General features: G+C 53.6%; 1 protein-coding gene across 1 annotated transcript in view; it reads left to right on the plus strand.

The window, feature by feature from the left end:
• PNPLA7 (patatin like phospholipase domain containing 7) overlaps positions 1-18,350 on the plus strand; it is a 75,690-nt gene that overhangs the window by 50,548 nt on the left and 6,792 nt on the right. Inside the window, exons 21-25 of the mRNA XM_070378585.1 lie at positions 2,030-2,179; positions 9,716-9,779; positions 9,883-10,051; positions 13,065-13,247; positions 13,768-13,886. Of these exons, the coding sequence (XP_070234686.1) occupies positions 2,030-2,179; positions 9,716-9,779; positions 9,883-10,051; positions 13,065-13,247; positions 13,768-13,886 (685 nt within the window). The remainder of the gene's footprint in view (positions 1-2,029; positions 2,180-9,715; positions 9,780-9,882; positions 10,052-13,064; positions 13,248-13,767; positions 13,887-18,350) is intronic.

Consider the following 18,350-nt stretch of genomic DNA (forward strand, 5'->3'; position numbering starts at 1 on the left):
GCTGTGGACCCCTGTTTTGGTACCTTCCTGTGATGGCTGCTTCTGGCTGGCTGTGAACGGCCGCTTTGATACCTTGTCAAGGGCTTGCAGCGTCTGTGCCCTGGTGTCGTTTCTGTCTTCTCCTGTCCCAGTTGAGGCCTCCTGGCCTTTGGTGCGCCTGGTCGTTTTGGACTGTGTCCCATATTTCGGGATTTATGATGATCTGGTTCCCATTTACATCTCTTACTTTTGCAGGCTCAGTGTGCTGGTATTCAGAGCACGTCCTGGCCCTCTTCCCGGCTGCGTCTGAGTGCTAACCTAGTTCTCGAGGCCTCTGCCTCACTGCACTGGTCTGCTGCACTTGGGTGCTCCCCCGAGCCAGTGTGAAGGCTGGCGGGTGCACCACCGCCTTCTGTTCTCAGAGCCTCTGCTTGTGCTTCTGGCCAGTCTCCCACAGGGGCTCCTTGGGGGTGAGCCCAGCACTTCGCCCAGGGTTTAGGGGGCTCTGTTCTCCACATCCCCCTCTCTGGACAGGCTGCTGCTTCCGCTTGCTAGTGCTGGTTGGAGAGCTGGGGCTCCACTCTCTGTGTCTAGAGCCCAGGCAGGGCTTGCTTAGGGCAGGGGGCCCTGGAAAGTCTCCTAGGAGGCAGCAGCACTGGGGAGGGGAAGGAAGGGCTTACGTGGCGGTAGCTGGGTCAGGGTGTGACACTGCCGCTCTGCTGCAAGTGGAATGGTCTTCCCGTGCGCTGAGGCCCCTGGCCAGTTTGCCCTCCTCTCTGCGCCCCTCTGGGCCTCCTAAGAGCTGTGTCCAGGGGCTTCTTGTAGCTGGTGGCTGCGGGTAGGTGGGATGTGCCAGCTCCATCTCCTTGGCCAGAACCAGAGCATCTCATAGCTTTTCCTAAAAGCTAAACGAAAGCTATCAGGAGCTGGCAATAAATTCCCCCTCTGGGCCTACCGTAGATGGAGGGTTCTGATGTCACAGGTCACTGGGAAAGAGAGAGAGGAAGGGACTCCTCACAGAGAAGCTTCAGGAAAGCCAGGGACGGGCCCTCTGCTGCCTTGCGTGCAGCTAGCAGTGGGATCACAGCCCTCCCTCCTCTTTCCCTGTCCCACATTAGCTCTTGGGAGCCCTGTCTCTGCCTCCTGAGCCCCCACACTGACTTCTGGGTCATGCCTTGTGGGGGAACCCACCCTCCTCCATAGGGACAAGAGCAGCAGTCAGAAATGGACAGAACTGGGCCTTCCTGCATGGCCAGGGCCTGCACCTGTGAGGTCTTTGTGAGGTCTGTGTGGGAGCTGGGCTATGACAGCGGCCAGCCAGGGAAGCTGGGAAGAGAGCCCTCAGCGTGTCCGGGCCCCAGAAGACTGGAGCCTGGCTGGGATGTGGCCAGCAGGAAGGGTGAGGCTGCCCCCTCAGCCACCTCCATGAAAGGAGGAGATTCCACCCACCAAGAAGGAACTTTGTGATTGGAAGTAAGCTTCAGCTAGGGACGCGCTGGTGGAGGGTAATGACCTCGTGGACATAAGTGCCTGCAGATCCATTGCTGCTGCCGTGGGGCATCCTGGCCTCACAACTAGAGAATGGGGAGCCTGTGGTCCTGAGGACCCAGCCCTGACCTCCGGCGGGTGGTTCTGCGCCTCACCCCTGGGTCTGGAAACCTATGCAGATGAGACAGAAGAAAGGTGTCATTATCTAAGACTCAGGCTGTTCCCCGTCTCTGGAGGAGGCGCGGTCAGAGGACGGGTCCTCCCCGGCTGGCCCTTCATCTCTTTGCATTTTCTCTGGGCCCCACGGTCTTCTCTGAGTCTATGCCCGTGTCCCCTTCAGTGGGGCCGGTCCTGCTGTGTATGAGACGCAAGGGCGCCGCGGTGCGTTTCGCTTTCAGCAGGAAGGCTGGGAATCTAGTTGTGGAGACCAGGGCAGACCGGGTGCCCGTTCCCCCAGCCAGGCTGCTGGGGCCACGCAATCACCTGGAAACACTCAGGGACACTGAGCCTGTCCTGGCGGCAGCCGGCTCCTCAGGCTAGCACACACCCCTGTGCTCTGCAGGTCACCAGTTTGGGTTCCATACTGTGGGCAGCAAGTGGGACTCGGGGAACGCCGCCAGCAACCTCTCCACAGTGGCCGTCATGCCAGTGTCGGAGGACGTGCCCCTCACCGCCTTCACCCTGGAGCTCAAGCACGCCCTCAGCGCTATTGGTAAGCCCTGCCCAAGGCCACCTGAGGTCCCCTGGGCCCCCTCCTCCCCCTGCCTCTCAGTCCTTCCAGGTTCTCCTGAAAGAGCGCTCAGCGTTGCCCGCAAGGCTGGTAACCCTGGGTGGGGGTGGGGGTGGGGGTGCGGTGCTGGGGAGGGACCACCACAGTGCGACGGAGCCTCCGGACAGTCTTGATGGGGACCCGACGCCACAGGGGCTGGTGTGAGTCACACTGCACTCCTCCCAGCTGACCCCACAGAGCCCCTGCGCCCCCTGCAGAAGCCGTCTTGGGGTGGGCGCCTCCAGCTGCCCCACCACTTGGAGAGCATGCTGCAGTGGCCAGGGAGCTGGCTGACCACGTGGGAACACCCTCAGTGAGGGTCCGTCAGCTTAGGTCTTGCTGCCAAGATCCTGACAGCTGGGAAGTTTGGGGCTCAAGAACAAGAAACTGAAATTCTGGAGAATTCTTAGGAATTCTCCAAATCATAAAGCATTCCATATTCTTAACACTTTACTCATATGGTTTTATATAATTGTAAGTGATCATAGTAATAGACAACAAGTCAATTTTCTGAGACAGGGCTATTTTACTGGCTTCAAGGGGTAATAGAAGGCATTGAATAGATGCCAAACAAAAATGATTTACAAAATTGAGCTACTATTATAAATATTCAATATTTAAAAGTTATTCTCCAAGTGAAAATTTAAATCACAGAAAGCATTAATTTCCATTAGTCTTGGTCTCTGTTTCATAACAAACGTTCTGGATCTGGAAGCCTCCACTTGTTTTCAGTGAGGTTGGTCAGCCTGTCCAGGGCGCACCAAGAGACCTGCAGTTGTACAGTGCAGACGTACGGACTCATAATAGTGGCTTGTTCCCTTTGAAAAAATGACTTGTATTTTGAAATAATTATAGATTCATAGCAAGTTATAAAAATAGTAAAGAGAGAGCCATATGCCAGCCCCCACCCCTGGTTATGTAACCACAGCACAGCATCCAGACCAGGAAATCGGTGTCCGTGCGGTGCACTCATGCGACTGCATGTGTGTCCGTGTGAATTTCTGTTTCTGCGAGAAACGGGGGTCACGACAGGGACGGTACTGGACTGTCGGTGGCGCTGGGTGGCAGTGACGTCCAAGCGATGTGAGGACGAAGCAGCCTCCTGCCTCATTCCTGGTCTTGGGGAAAAGCTTTCAGTCTTTTGTCTTTGAGTAGGGTGTTAGCTGTCAGTCTCTCACGGATGGCCTCTAACTTAGGAAGGTTTCTTTCTATTCATATTTTGTTGAGGGTTTATATCATAAAAAGATGTTAAATTTTGTCAGTGCTTTCTTTTTCTGCAGCAATTGAGATGATCATATTTCCCCCCTTTGTTCTGTTGATGTGATTTATCACACTGATTGATACTCACGAATTGAGTCATTCTTGCACTCCAGGAGTAGCTCCCACTTGGTGGGGTGTGTAGGCCTTTTACTGCCCCTGGGTTTGGTCAGCTCCTCTCTCATTCACGAATTGAGTCATTCTTGCACTCCAGGAGTAGCTCCCACTTGGTGGGGTGTGTAGGCCTTTTACTGCCCCTGGGTTTGGTCAGCTCCTCTCTCATTCATGAATTGAGTCATTCTTGCACTCCAGGAGTAGCTCCCACTTGGTGGGGTATGTAGGCCTTTTACTGCCCCTGGGTTTGGTCAGCTCCTCTCTCATGGAGGGTTTCGCACTGTCAGGGTTGCCTGTCTGTAGTTTCTTGTGGTGTCCTGGTCCCACCGTGACTCTGGTAAGGGGGTACTGTTGCTAGCCCCATGGAATGAGTCAGGAAGTGTTCCCTCAGAGTCAGTATTTTGGAAGACTTTGAGGAGGACTGGTATTAATTTTTCTTTTAACGTTTGTTAGAGGATTTTCCCTGGTGGTTCAGTAGTTAAGAATTGGCCTGCCAGTGCAGGGGTGACAGGTTCCTCCCTGGTCTGGGAAGACTGTACGTGCCGCAAGGCAGCTCAGTCCATGCGCCACAGCTACTGAGCCCAAGCTCGGGCCTCAGTGCTGCAGCTCTCCAGCCTGCATCCTGTGGGGCCCACGCTGCACAACGAGGGAAGCCCGGGCCCCACAGCCGGAGAATGGCCCCGCCCGCCGCAGCTGGAGGAAGCCTGTGCCCGGGAGCACAGCCCCAGCGCGGCTCTGGCTCTGTGTTTAGTGTGAGATTCTTCTGTTACTTAAGGTACAAAGCCAGCTGTTGGTCAGAGATCTCTCTTCTTCCTCAGAGGAGGCATTCATAGCCATCAGCGTCCCTCCTCGAAGGGCTCTCGCTGTGTCCTTGTACATTCTGGAATGTTGTGCTTTTGTTTTCATTTGCTTCAAGTATTTCCTCGTTTCTTTGTGATTTCTTTGACTCATTGGTTGTTTAAACATTTAATTTCCATATATTTGTGAATTTTCCATTTTCATACCATTGTGATCAGAAAAGATACTTTATGTAAGTCCAGTCTTTACCTGCCTCCTGAGGAACTTGTATGCAGATCAAGAAGCAACAGTTAGAAGAACTGGATGTGGAACAACTGACTGGTTCAAAATTGGGAAGGAGTGCGTCAAGGCTGTGTATTCTTACCCTGCTTATTTAACTTATATGCAGAGTACATCATGCTAAATGCCAGGCTGGATGAACCACAAGCTGAAATCAAGATTGCCAGGAGAAATATCAACAAACTCAGATATGCAGATGACACAACTCTAATGGCAGAAAGTGAAGAGAAACTAAAGAGCCTCTTGATGAGGGTGAAAGAGGACAGTGAAAACGCTGGCTTAAAAGTCAGTATTCAAAAAACTAAGATCTTGGCATCTGATTCCATCACTTCATGGCAAATACATGGGGAAAAAGTGGAAACAGTGACAGACTTTAATTTCCTGGGCTCCAAAATCACTGCAGATGGTGACTGCAGCCATGAAATTGAAAGACACTTGCTCCTTGGAAGAAAAGTTATGACAAACATAGACAGCATGTTAAAAAGCAGAGACATCACTTTTCTGACAAAGATTCGTCTAGTCAGAGCTATGGTTTTTCCAGTAGTCATGTATGGATGTGAGAGTTGGACCATAACGAAGGCTGAACGCCCAGGAATTGATGCTTTCAAATTGTGATGCTGGAGAAGACCCTTGAGAGTCCCTTGGACTGCAAGGAGATCAAACTAGTCAAACCTAAAGGATATGAACCCTGAATATTCATTGGAAGGACTGATGTTGAAGCTCTAATAATTTGGCCACCTGATGGGAAGAGCCAACTCACCAGAAAAGACCCTGATGCTGGGAAAGATTGAAGGCGGGAAGAGAAGGGGGCAACAGAGGATGAGATGGGTTAACTCCAGGAGATAGTGAAAGATGGGGAAGCCTGCCTGACATGCTGCAATCCATGGAGCTGCAAAGAACTGGACCCAACTTAGCGACTGAACAACAGCAACCGAAGACTTGTGGCCCAGCATCCAGCCTCTTCTGGGGGAAAGGGAGAGTGTGTGGTGTGCTGGGCTGCTGGGCACTTGTGACTGTGAGGCAGTGTCCCATCTAGCTTGGATCTGCATTTCCCAGTAGCTGAAAAGTCTGTCTCGCGGCCACTGGGATCCCTTCTTCTGAGTGCCTGTCAAGTTGCCCACTGTTTTGTGGGGCTGTTATCTTTTCCTTGTCAATGGGCAGTCTGGATGCAGTTGCTTTTTTGGATGAAAATGCAGATATCTTTCCCTCTGTGGCTTGCTTTTTTATTCTTTTAATGATGTCTTTCGACAAATGCTTCCTAGGTGGCACCAGTGGTAAAGAATCCACCTGCAGTGCAGGAGACACAAGAGACACAGATTTCACCCAGGTCAGGAAGATACTGGAGAAGGAAATGGCAACCCACTCCAGTATTCTTGCCTGGAGAATCCCATGGACTGGTGGGCTGTAGTCCATGGGGTTGCAAAGAGCTGGACATGACAGCATGCATCTAGTTCACTGACTTTGACAAATGCAAGTTGTTAATTCTAATATGGACCAATTTATTTATCATTTTTTCCCTATATTGTTACTGAATTTTGCATTTTATTGAAGAAATTTCATCCTATCCCCAAGTCATGAAGAGGTTCTTTTAAAAACATTATTGTATTACCTGTCAAGTTTACAATCCATTGGGGATGATTTTGATTATGAAATAAATAGAGTCAGGATGCATTTTTCTGTAGGCTCCTCAGCTGACCCAGAGCCCTCACTCAGAACCAATGGACCCTGCCCTGAGGGTTCCTTTGCTGAAAGGTGATCACATCTGTGAAGGGTGTTTGTAGAGAGAGGATCTAGGCCGATGGCCTTGTCTTCCAGCTTCAGGGTTTCAGCCACTTCCTCTGGCTTCCACAGTTTGGAGGAGAGGCTGTGTAACAGCCAGGCTGACAGTGACTCTCCAGGCCTGAGCAGCCCCCACAGAGCCGACTCAGAGTAACTGGGAGTCACCCTGTATCCATGCACTACCCTGGCCCTGTCCATGGCTGGGCCTTAGGCAGACCCCTCCCAGGGACAGGCTAGTCACCACATTCCTAACTGGCCAGGACTGTAGCCAGCGCCTTGAGAGCCCAGGGCACTCCTAGGGGCTCCACACTTTCCCAAGGGCCTCCTCAGGACCCTCGAGTCCAGGCAGAGGCCTAGAGCAGATGTGCACCGAGGGTCAGAGAGAGCAGCCACCGTCTCCAGGGCCTCAGGCAGGGCTTCTCAGTGTTCCCGCAGCAGACATGGCCTGCCTGTCCCGTCTCGTCCTAGACTTCCAAGAGGTGAACGGAACTAGTCACTGCAGTGCCCAGGAGTGCCCGCCCTTGCAGGCTGAGAGCCCCTCCAGCCCCGAGAGGGGTCCCTCTCTGTCAGGCCCTTGTGGGTGCCCGACCCCCAAGGCAGGAGTGCGGCCTTAGTGGGACCAGCGCCCTCTGTCCCGACCCCCAGAGGAGTTGCTCCCCCACTTCCACAGGCTTCTGCCTTTGAGTCAGAGCTGCTCCCCTGCAGGTCAGACCAGCGGCCACCTCACAGGCACCACCCTGTGGTTCAATTCAGTCACTCATTCATGTCCGACTCTCTGCGACCCTGTGGACTACAGCATGCCAGGCCTCCCTGTCCATCACCAACTCCCAGAGCTTGCTCAAACTCATGTCCATCAAGTTGGTGATGCCATCCAGATATCTCATCCTCTGTCATTCCCTTCTCCTCCCGCCTTCAATCTTTCCCAGCATCAGGGTCTTTTCCAGTGAGTCAGTTCTTCGTATCAGGTGGCCAAAGTATTGGAGCTTCAGCTTCAGCATCAGTCCCGCCAATGAATAGTCAGGACTGATTTCCTTTAGGATTGACTGGTTGCATCTCCTTGCTGTCCAAGGGACTCAAGAGTTTTCTCTAGCACCACAGTTAAAAAGCATCAATTCTTTAGCACTCAGCTTTCTTTATGGTCCAATTCTCAGATCCATACATGACTACTGGAAAAACCATAGCTTTGACTAGACGAATCTTTGTCAGAAAAGTGATGTCTCTGCTTTTTATGGTCGTAACTTTTCTTCCAAGGAGCAAGTGTCTTTTAATTTCATGGCAGCGGTTACCATCTCCAGTGATTTGGAGCCCAAGAAAATAAAATCTGTCACTGATTCCACTATTTCGCCATCTGTTGGCCATGAAGTGATGGAACCGGATGCCATGATCTTAGTTTTTTGAATATTGACTTTTAAGCCAGCTTTTTCATTCTCCTCTTTCACTTTCATCAAGAGGCTCTTTAGTTCTTCCTTGTTTTCTGCCATAAGGGTGGTGTCATCTGCATATCTGAGGTTATTGATATTTCTCCCAACAATCTTGAGTCCAGCTTGTGTTTCATCCAGCCCAGTGTTTCTCATGATGTACTTTGCATGTGAGTTAAATAAGCAAGAGACAATATACAGCCTTGATGTACTCCTTCCCCAATTTGTAACCAGTCCATCGTTCCATGTCCAGTTCTAACTGTTGCTTCTTGACCTGCATGCAGATTTCTCAGGAGGCAGGTAAGGTGGTCTGCTATTCCCATCTCTTTCAGAATGTTCCACAGTTTGTTGTGATCCACACAGTCAAAGGCTTTGGCATAGTCAATAGAGCAGAAGTAGATGTTTTTCTGGAATTCTCTTGCTTTTTCTACATTCCAACGGATGATGGCAATTTGATCTCTGGTTCCTCTCCCTTTTCTAAATCCAGCTTAAACATCTGGAAGTTCTCAGTTCATGTACTGGCTTGGAGAATTTTGAGCATTGCTTTGCTAGTGTGTTGTGAGATGAATGCAATTGTGCGGTAGTTTAAGCAGTCTTTGGCATTACGTTTCTTTGGGATTGAAATGAAAACTGACCCTTTCCAGTCCTGCGGCCACTACTGAGTTTTCCAAATTTACTGGCATATTGAGTGCAACACTTTCACAGCATCACCTTTTAGGACTTGAAATAGCTCAGCTGGAATTCCATCACCTCTACTAGCTTTGTTTGTAGTGATGCTTCCTAAGGCCCACTTGAATTCCTGCTCCAGGATGTCTGGCTTTAGGTGAGCACTCCACTGTGTGGAACACGCTCTTATTCTGTGTGCTGTCAAGAAAGCAGACACCTCCAGTTAAACACAGGCAGTGATTTCCTGTCTCTCCCCTTCTAATCGTGAGCCCTCAGGGAAGTTCAGATGCCAGTGCAGGGGGAGCCTGGGCTTCTCTTGCTGCAGCAGGACTTCTTCATCCTCAGGGTAGTCCAGCAGCCTTCCTGACCCTGAGGGCCACTGTCTCAGCTTTTGTCCCCACCCCTGGCAGCCCTCCTGGTTGAGCAGATGTGTCGTTCGAACAGCAGCTCCCTTCTCCAACAGATCTTCCTGACCCAGGAATCGAACTGGGGTGTCCTTCATTGCATGCAGATTCTTTACCAGCTGAGCTATCAGGGAGGCCCAAAGGAAAGTGAAAGTCACTCAGTTGTGTCCAACTCTTTGCAACTCCGTGGACTCAGTCCATGGAATTCTCCAGGCCAGAATACTGGAGTGCGTAGCCTTTCCCTTCTCCGGGGGATCCGCCCAACCCAGGGATTGAACCCAGGCCTCCTACATTGCAGGTGGGTTATTTACCATCTGAGCCACCCTGTGGATGGAAGAACAAGCTGGCCTCAGAGACAGCGTGTGAAAGCGTGCGTCTCCATCCTGGTAGACCGCATCTGCTGGGATCCAGCCAGCCACTGACTTGGGTTGCGGAAGTTGTCTAATCTTGCATTTTACAAGCTTGTGCTTCCCCTGCCCCCAGCACACACACAGTTTCAGAGCTGCAGAAATTCAAGCCCAGTGTGTACAGAGGAGGAGACTGAGGTTCAGAGAGGCCGCCCGTCCCTGTGCCTGGCGCAGCCCTTCCCTTGGCACACCGCAGGCTCACCTGCCCGGAGGGTCTCCTTCAGGGCCACAGGCACTTTCTCGAGAGCTGTGAGAGGTTTCTGCTTTCCCGACAAGCAGATTCCAGGAGAAGGAAGGGCCTCACGTCTCCTCCGAGGTGGGCTGTGGCAGTTTTCTGCATCTGGTGGTTGTTTTTAGGCCCTGCCCTGCTGCTGACCAGTGACAGCATAAAACAGCGCCTTGGCTCTGCTGCTCTGGACAGGTATGAGGCCTCCACGTGGGAACAGCCTGGCCAAGTCCGGCTTCCTGCTCTCAGGGGGCCCCTGCCCAGCCATGAAATACACCAGGGTGTCTGTGCCTTCCAGTATCCACGAGTACCGGCTGTCCAGCTGGCTGGGGCAGCAGGAGGACATCCACCGGATCGTGCTCTACCAGGCGGACAGCACACTCACGCCCTGGACCCAGTGCTGCATCCGGCAGGCAGACTGCATCCTCATCGTGGGCCTGGGCGAGCAGGAGCCCACGGTTGGCGAGGTGAGCTGGCTGCGGAAGCGCGGCAGTGGGCGGGGCTTCGGCAGGTGGGGCCGAGTAGTGGGCGTGGTCTCTCGGCAGAAGGCTGGGCAGGTCCTGGCTAGCGTGGCCCTTTTTTCTCAGACCCGGTTTGTCTTTTTTCCTTTGAATGAAGTATTTCAAGGACTCAGGAAGGGATGAATAGTAAAAGCAAACACCCAGACATTTGCTCTCCACATTTTGAAAACATTTTGCTGTGTTTACCTCTGGCGTTGTTCTGGCAGGAGCAGGCAGATACCTATGGTTTTTCCAGTATCACTTATAGATGTGAGAGTTGGACTATAAAGAAATCTGAGTACCAAAGAATTGTTGCCTTTGAACTGTGGTGTTGGAGAAGACTCTTGAGAGTGGACTTCAAGGAGATCCAACCAGTCTATCCTAAAGGAAATCAGTCCTGACTATTCATTGGAAGGACTGATGCTGAAGCTGAAACTCCAGTACTTTGGCCACCTGATGTGAAGAACTGACTCATTGGAAAAGACCCTGATGCTGGGAAAGATTGAAGGCGGGAGGAGAAGGAAAGGACAGGATGAGATGGCTGGATGGGATCACCGACCAATGGACATGAGTTTGAGTGAGCTCCGGGAATTGCTGATGGACAGGGAAGCCTGGAGTGCTGCAGTTCACGGGGTCACAAAGAGTCGGACACGACTGAGCGACTGAACTGAGCTGAGACAGATACCGTGCGGTAGCCGGTAGCCCACCGCAGGTGGTGTCTTGTGAAGCCAGAGCCTCGTTTTACTGTGTGTGTGTCTCTGTTTTTTATGTAGATAGTGTTCTACTTTATTCCATCTTTGTTGCTTTATTGTTCAGTCACTAAGTTTTTTGTTCAATCACTAAATTGAGTCAGACCCTTTGCAACCCTGTGGACTGCAGCATGCCAGGCTTCCGTGTCCTTCAGTGTCTACTGGAGTTTGCTCAAATTCATGTCCATTGAGTTGGTGATGCTATCTAACTATCTCACCATCTACCACCTCCTCCTTTTGCTGTTTTCTTTCCCAGCATCAGAGTCTTTTCCAGTGAGTTGGCTCTTCCCATCAGATGGCCAAAGTATTGGAGCTTCAACATCAGCAACAGTCTTTCCAATGAATATTTAGGGTTGATTTCCTCTATGATTGATTAGTTTGATCTCCTTGCAGTTCAAAGGACTCTCGAGAGTCTTCTCCAGCACCACAATGTGACAGCATCAATTATTCAGCACCCAGCCTTCTTTATGCTCCAGCTCTCACATCTGTATGTGACTACTGGAAAAACCATAACTTTGACTAGACGGACCTTTGTTGGCAAAGTGATCTCTCTGCTTTTTAATACATTGCCTAGGTTTGTCATAGCTTTCTTTCCAAGGAGCAAGTGTCTTTTAATTTCACTGTCTGCAGTGATTTTGGAGCCCAAGAAAATAAGATCTGCCACTGCTTCTAGTTTTTCCCTTTCTGTTTGCCATGAACGGATGGGACTGGATGCCGTGATCTTAGTTTTTTTGAATATTGAGTTTCAAGCCAACTTTTTCACTCTCCTCTTTCACCCTCATCAAGAGGCTCTTTAGTTCCTCTTCACTTTCTGCCATTAGAGTGGTATCATCTGCATATCTGAGGCTGTTGATATTTCTCCTGGAAATCTTGATTCCAGCTTGTTATTCATCCAGTCCAGCATTTTGCATGATGAACTCTGCATATGGGCTTCCTGGGTGGCTCAGAGGTAAAGAATTCGCCTGCAATGCAGGAGCTACAGATTTGATCCCTAGGTCAGGAAGATCCCCTGGAGAAGGGCATTGCAACCCACTCCACTGTTCCTGCCTGGAGAATCCCATCGACAGAGGAGCTGCGTGGGCTATAGTTCTTGGGATCACAAAGGATCGTACGTGACTAAAGGGACTTAGCAAGCACGCACGACTCTGCATGTAAACTGAATAAGCCGGATGGCAGTACACAGCTTTGTGTTCCTTTCCCCATGTGGAAGGTCAGTTGTTCCGTATAAGGTTCTAACTGTTGTTTTTTGAACTGCATACTGGTTTCTCAGGGTGCGAGTAAAGTGGTCTGGTGTTCCCGTATCTTTTAAGAATTTTCCACAGCTTGTGTGGCCCACACCGTTAAGGGCTTTCGTGTGGTCTGTGAAGCAGAAGTAGATGGTTCTCTGGAGTTTCCTTGCTTTTTCTATGATCCAACGGATGTTGGCAATTTGATCTCTAGTTCCTCTGCCTTTTCTAAATCCAGCTTATACATCTGGAAGTTCTCCGTTCACATACTGCTGAAGCCTGTACCATCTTGAGATTTCCTTTTTCCCTCAGTGCTTACACTTCTGAGTTTTATCCATATTGTTTTACTCGTCTTATGGCTGTTTAGTTTCTATTTGTGAACGCCCCGCCATCTGTCTGTTCTGTCAGTGGACTGTGAAATTTCCTTACTACACGCGTGTGCAAGGGTGTCTTCAGGGCACCACCTAGAAAAGCTGCCGAGCCGGAGCCTGTGTATTCAGGTTCCCAGAGCTGCCAGACCCCACTCCAGTCAGCTGTGCTGCCGGGCAAGGCCTGGGGCTCCGTGCTCGTCGCCCTGCACCCGAAGCCCCACGTCTCCAGCTTCGGGTGTCAGGTGGAGTCGTCATCTCTTTGTTTTCTGTCCGTCCTCTTCTCACCTCACGTTCTGCCCCGTCCTGGGTCAGCTACAAACTCGTCATCTCTGCTGCGGGTTCCAGTTCTGCCAGGAGCGGTGCCCCTTTGCCGAAGATGGTTGCAGCATGTATTCACGAGGCCATGTTAGAGAAGCAGAGGGCGGTGCGCTCCCTGCCTGCAGGCCCGCAGAGCTTGGCGGGCACGCAGCCGCAACCCCTGGGGCCCGGCTTCACAGAGGAAGGGCCCAGCACACTACAGCCAGGCCGGTGCCGCAACCCCTGTGGGCTGATGGGCGAGGTGGCGTCCAGCCTGGGGCCGCCGTAAGCCGGGGCTCTGCTGCGCTGGCTGACTCGCGGCTCCACTCTCCCTCAGCTGGAGCGGATGCTGGAGACTTCGGCCGTGCGTGCCCAGAAGCAGCTGGTGCTGCTGCACCGGCAGGACGGGCCCGCGCCGGCCCGCACCGCGGAGTGGCTCAACATGCGGGGCTGGTGTTCTGGCCACCTGCACCTCTGCTGCCCTCGCCGCGTCTTCTCCAGGAGGAGCCTGCCCAAGCTGGTGAGGTGGGGCCCTGGGGCCTGCTTCCTGCCCTCCCTCCACTTCTGACCCCAGCCCGCAGCGCTGATGCGGCTCTCACTTCTGCTCGAGCCTGATTGTTGTGTGGCGGCACCTCTGATGGAGGAGCCCCGCTTGGTGCCAGAGCCGAGCCCAGGGGCCTCAGGTTGGCCCTGCCTCCTCCTTTGGACAGAAAAAGCCGCAAATCCTGAGGCACCTCTTCCTCGGGGTCCTCAGCCCTGGAGACTAGGCAGGGGCCGCAGTGGGAGCAGGGGCCCCGCAGCACGGTGGACTCAAACTGACCGTGGTGTCGATGCCCAGACATCCAGGCCCCGCACGCCCTCCACTTGGAGTGGCAGGTGTCGGCTAGGCTCAGGGCCGTGGCGCCCTCCCAGGCGAGCCCAGGCACTGAGGTGCTGACGGCGCAGCTCAGAACCACCGGCGTGTCCTGGAGACAGCTTTGGGTCAGGAGTCGGGGAGAGCAGCGGGTCAGGTTGGCCCTGTCTGCTGGCCTCTCTTGTAGGTGGAGCTGTACGAGCGGGTTTGCCAGAGGCCCCCGGACCGGCACTCGGACTTCTCCCGCCTGGCAAGAGTGCTGACCGGCAATGCCATCGCCTTGGTCCTTGGGGGAGGGGGAGCAAGGTGAGTACCTCTGCTTCCCATGCCCTTCCCTGCATGTGGGTGTGTGGGTGTGTGTAGGAGCGTGGGCAAGAGTGTGTGTGCGTGGCTGTGTGTGTGTAGGTGCAAGGGGCGTGGGTGTGTGTGCATGGGCGTGTGCGTGTGCACATGGCCATGTATGTGTGTGCAAGGGCGTGGGTGTGTGTGGCTGTTTGTGCATGCATGGGTGTGGGTGTGTGTGCGTGGCTGTGTGTGTGTGTGCATGGGTGTGGCTGTGTGTGTGAAGGTGCAAGGGCATGTGTGTGTGTGTGTGGCTGTGTGTGTGTGCATGGGCGTGGGTGTGTGTGTGTGAAGGTGCAAGGGCATGGGCGTGTGTGTGTGGCTGTGTGTGTGTGTGTGTGCGTGGCTGTGTGTGTGTAGGTGCGTGGGCGTGGGTGTGTGTGCATGGCTCTGTGTATGTGTGCATGGGCGTGGGTGTGTGGCTGTGTGTGTGTGTGTGTGGCTGTGTGTGTGTGCACGTGGCTGTGTGTGTGTGCGTGGCTGTGTGTGTGTGTGCATGGGTGTGGCTGTGTGTGTAGGTGTGTGTGCGTGGCTGTGTGTGTGTGCGCGTGGCTGTGTGTGTGTAGGTGCGTGGGCGTGGGTGTGCGTGCATGGCTCTGTGTATGTGTGCATGGGCGTGTGTGCGTGGCTGTGTGTGTGTGTGCGTGGCTGTGTGTGTGTGTGCATGGGTGTGGCTGTGTGTGTGTGTGTGGCTGTGTGTGTGTGTGCGTGGCTGTGTGTGTGTAGGTGCGTGGGCGTGGGTGTGCGTGCATGGCTGTGTGTGTGTGCATGGACGTGGGCATGGGCCCCTGTGCGCTGCCCATGCACAGCTGTGGCCCCTCCACAAGGCTTCAGGAGAGCGTGTCTCTTCCTGGCTGTTCCCTCTTTCCTCTGGCCTGCAGGTGAGCTTCTCTCCGCTTTATGAAACAGGGGTCTGCTCTGCTCACGACCCTCTGAAGCAGCCTTTAGCTCCTTGGGCTGGTGGGTGGGTTCCTTTAAGGATGTTGAGCCCAAACAACTTGAACCCAGGTTGTCCTGACACTTGCCGCCCTTCTCCTGACGTGTGTTAGAGAGAAATTTACACGCGGGGCAGAAATGGAGCGCGGGTGTGCGGTGAGCGTGCGACAGGCCCAGGCCACCGGGTGAAGCGGCGATGCGCGGAGGGGCAGGGCAGCACCTGTGCTGGATCCCTGCCCACCGAGCGTGGGTCCCAGGGCCGGGGCACCCTGCAGGCTGGAGCCCAGGCCCCTGGCCACAGTGGGCATCAGGGCACTCCCTGGGCTGGCCGCCTGTCCCTGGGGCCTGCTGGAGGGACCTGGCTCACCACCTCCCTTGGCTGTAGGACACTCCTTCTGGAGTGAGCTGAGGACAGAGGGTGGATGCCCTGCTCAGCTCCTGCACTCCTCGGCTAATCATAGCTGGATGAGGTCTGAGAGAGAATGCAGATGAGCCTCAGAACTGCTTGTCTGACTGGACTCAACGCTCATTGCTTCCCTAGGACTGGAGATACTGGGGCTCGAAGCTCTGGCCCAAGACCCCTAGGGAAGGATGGAGCCTTCTTAGGGAAGGGAAAGTAGGGCGAAGCTGGTCCGCTGCTCTTCCCAGGGACCCTGCCCCTCACTCCAGCTTCCTCCCTGGTTTCATCTTCCTCACAGCGCGTGTTGCTGCCTGTTGCCGCCTCGCTCTGAGGGCTGGGCTGGGACCAGAGCCTCAGGCTGCCGGGAGGGACCCCTCGTGGTGACACTGGCGCCCTGAGTGTGGCCTGGCCGGGGGTGGGGGCTAGTGAGTACTGTGTCTGTTCATCTCGGGTAGTTCAGAGGCATCGTCAGCACCACGTTCTCACTTGAAAGCTGAACTAGTGGGCCTGGAAACCGGGCAGTTTGCTCAGAGTTGCCAGGTGAGGGGCACTCAGGCACTTTCTGTGGGCTGGGACAGTGAGGTGCTGGAGCAGCTGGTCTGCTACAGCATTTTTAGTGAAATTCGCTCAAAGTGGCGTTTACTAAGGCCCTGCAGTGTTCGTGGGACACACGGTGCCTGTCCGCAGGTCCAGAGCTGTCCCCAGACAGTGTCCTGCGGACGGTCATTTCAGCCGCTCCACAGCTGGTCCCCATTTACACTCTGTGTCTCACGCCAGAGCATAGCTGGTGTACAACACTGCACTGGTGTCGGGTGTATGCGGAGTGACTCAGCCACACACACGCACACGCCCCTTCCCTCTGTGGGTTCTTACAGGACAGTGAGCGTGGCTGCTTGTGCTGCAGTGGGACTCTGTTGTTTGCTTTTGTCTGCTTCATTCTTTTCAGTTCTAAATTGCTGAGCTCTAAGGCCAAACGCACAGTCAGACTCTGTCCACCCCCTGTCACCCATCCTCTGCCTCCTCCTCAGCTCAGGGTCCCAGGCGGCCCCTCCCCGGGGGCGGAGCCTGTCTCCTCTGGAGTGATGCAGCTCCACTGCTGTGGGCGCACAGTTCGCCGGCGCCCGCCGAACTCTGCTGGGCCGGGCAGCGGCTTCCTCCCGGGCACAGGGCTGAAGCACTGCCTTCAAGTTTCTGTCCCTGTGATCTGGGAGCTGCCCCATGTCTCCTGTTTGCAGCTCCATTTCTGGGTACTGTGTCTTCCTCTCTCTCGCTATATTCCTGATTCTGTTAGAGTTCATACTCTAGAAATTTCCTTGAGAGCACTGCCGGGAGAATGCTTGGCAGATAGTGTGCCGGTTCTGTGCGCACTTGCAGGACAGTCTGGCTGTGGGATTCTGGGTGGAAGTGGTTTCCCTGGGAGTTCTTTCTATTGTCCATGTAGCTTCTAGGATTGCTGTGAAGTCCAGTGCCATTTTGTTCCCAAGGTCTGTTCCCTCTGGGTCTTGCAGGCGAGTCTCTTCATTCTCGTGTTTCTCAAAGAACTTGGTGAAGTGCCTGGGTCTCGCAGTTTGAGTTTCTCTGAGAATATCGGTGCTCGCCTGCTGAGCTTTCCGCTCCGTGCTGGCCTGTGTCTGCTCGGTCCGTGAGCTCTGTGCACGTAGCATTGTCTGTGCCCCGGCTGCAGCTGTAGCAGCGCTGCCTGGACTCCGGGCTCCACACTGCGCTGGTCCTCCTCCTGTCAGCGACGTCCGGGTTGTGTTCTAGGTTTGGTTACTACGCACAGAGTGGCTGTCAGCATTTGCACACGAGTCTCCCTTGTGGGATAACACGTAGGAGCAGACCCCCTCTGCCTGGAGCGGTTGAATGTGCCCGACCCCAGGGCTGCGAGGGCCGCCTGCGCTTCTGCCACCCTTGACCCTGTCAGGGTGAGCGTGGCCGCTCCCGGTGCCGCTGGGACCTGGTCTGCATCCCCGAACTCGGGCTCCAGGGCCTCCTTTCCCGGTGGCCTGTCCTCTGCTGTTTGGTTGGAGGGGTTGTGGGTAGTCTGGATACAAGTCTTCTGCCAGATGTGTTCATTACTGATACTGTTTCCAGTCTTTGACTTTTGTTTCCTAGTGGCTTTTTTTGATGAACTCATTTTAGCCTGGTGAAGTGGGATTTCCCTGGTTCTTACAGTTTAACTTCTGGGGCTCAGGGGGCTCTTGCTGGGGTCTCATCTTCTCGAAGCTTGTACTTCTGGGCCTGCGATCCGCCCACAGCTGCCACCTCTGAGTGGCGGAGCTCTCGGTGGGTGAGGGTCTTCTCCCTCACATTGCTCACTCCCTGCTAAGCTGCCACGGCATCCAGCTCAGATGCCAGCACCTGCCCAGGTGTGGGCTGCGCTGGGGCCTGCTGTGCTGACCGCACTGCACGCCATCTCCCTTGCCCTGGCTTTGCAGGGAGCCTCTGTAGGAAATCATCAGGCAGTGTGATTCCTTCACCCTCCCTCTCCTTGAAATTATTTTGATCATCCTCATTCCTCTGCATCTCTGTGTAAATTTTAGAATCATCCAAGTATTTTATGGGTTTTTGCTATTGTAAATGGTCTGCTTTAATTTCATTTTAAATTGTCTGTCGCCAATATGTAGAAATACAAACGATATTTGTAAATATGTCGTTTTACAGCCTTGGTAAACTCACTTCTTCTATTTCCTTTTTTGTAGTTCTTTTTCATTTTTTATGTATACAGTTAAGTCTTCCGAGAATAAAGATAGTATTTCCTCTTTCTTTTCCGTGACTTTGCTTCTCTTCCTCGTCTGTTGCGCTGGTTAGAGCTTCCCGCAGGTCTGAGCAGGTGTCGAGCGAGCCCTTGCCGTGCCCGCAGCATCAGGACTGCGCCCCCTCTAATGGCTGAGTGCCGCGCAGCTGCTGATCTCTGAGACGCTCTGTACCAGACTGAGGGCGTGCCTTCTGTTCTTAGCCAACCGAGTTTTTATCACGGGGGCTTGTTTTTCTGGGTCTGTGGGATTCTGTGATTTACTCCTTTACTCTGTTGATATGATGGATCACACTGAGTGATTCTAGCGTCACCTCCTTGGGACAGACTCATTGGC

Source organism: Bos mutus, chromosome 11, assembly GCF_027580195.1.
Source record: "Bos mutus isolate GX-2022 chromosome 11, NWIPB_WYAK_1.1, whole genome shotgun sequence".
NCBI lineage: Eukaryota > Metazoa > Chordata > Mammalia > Artiodactyla > Bovidae > Bos > Bos mutus.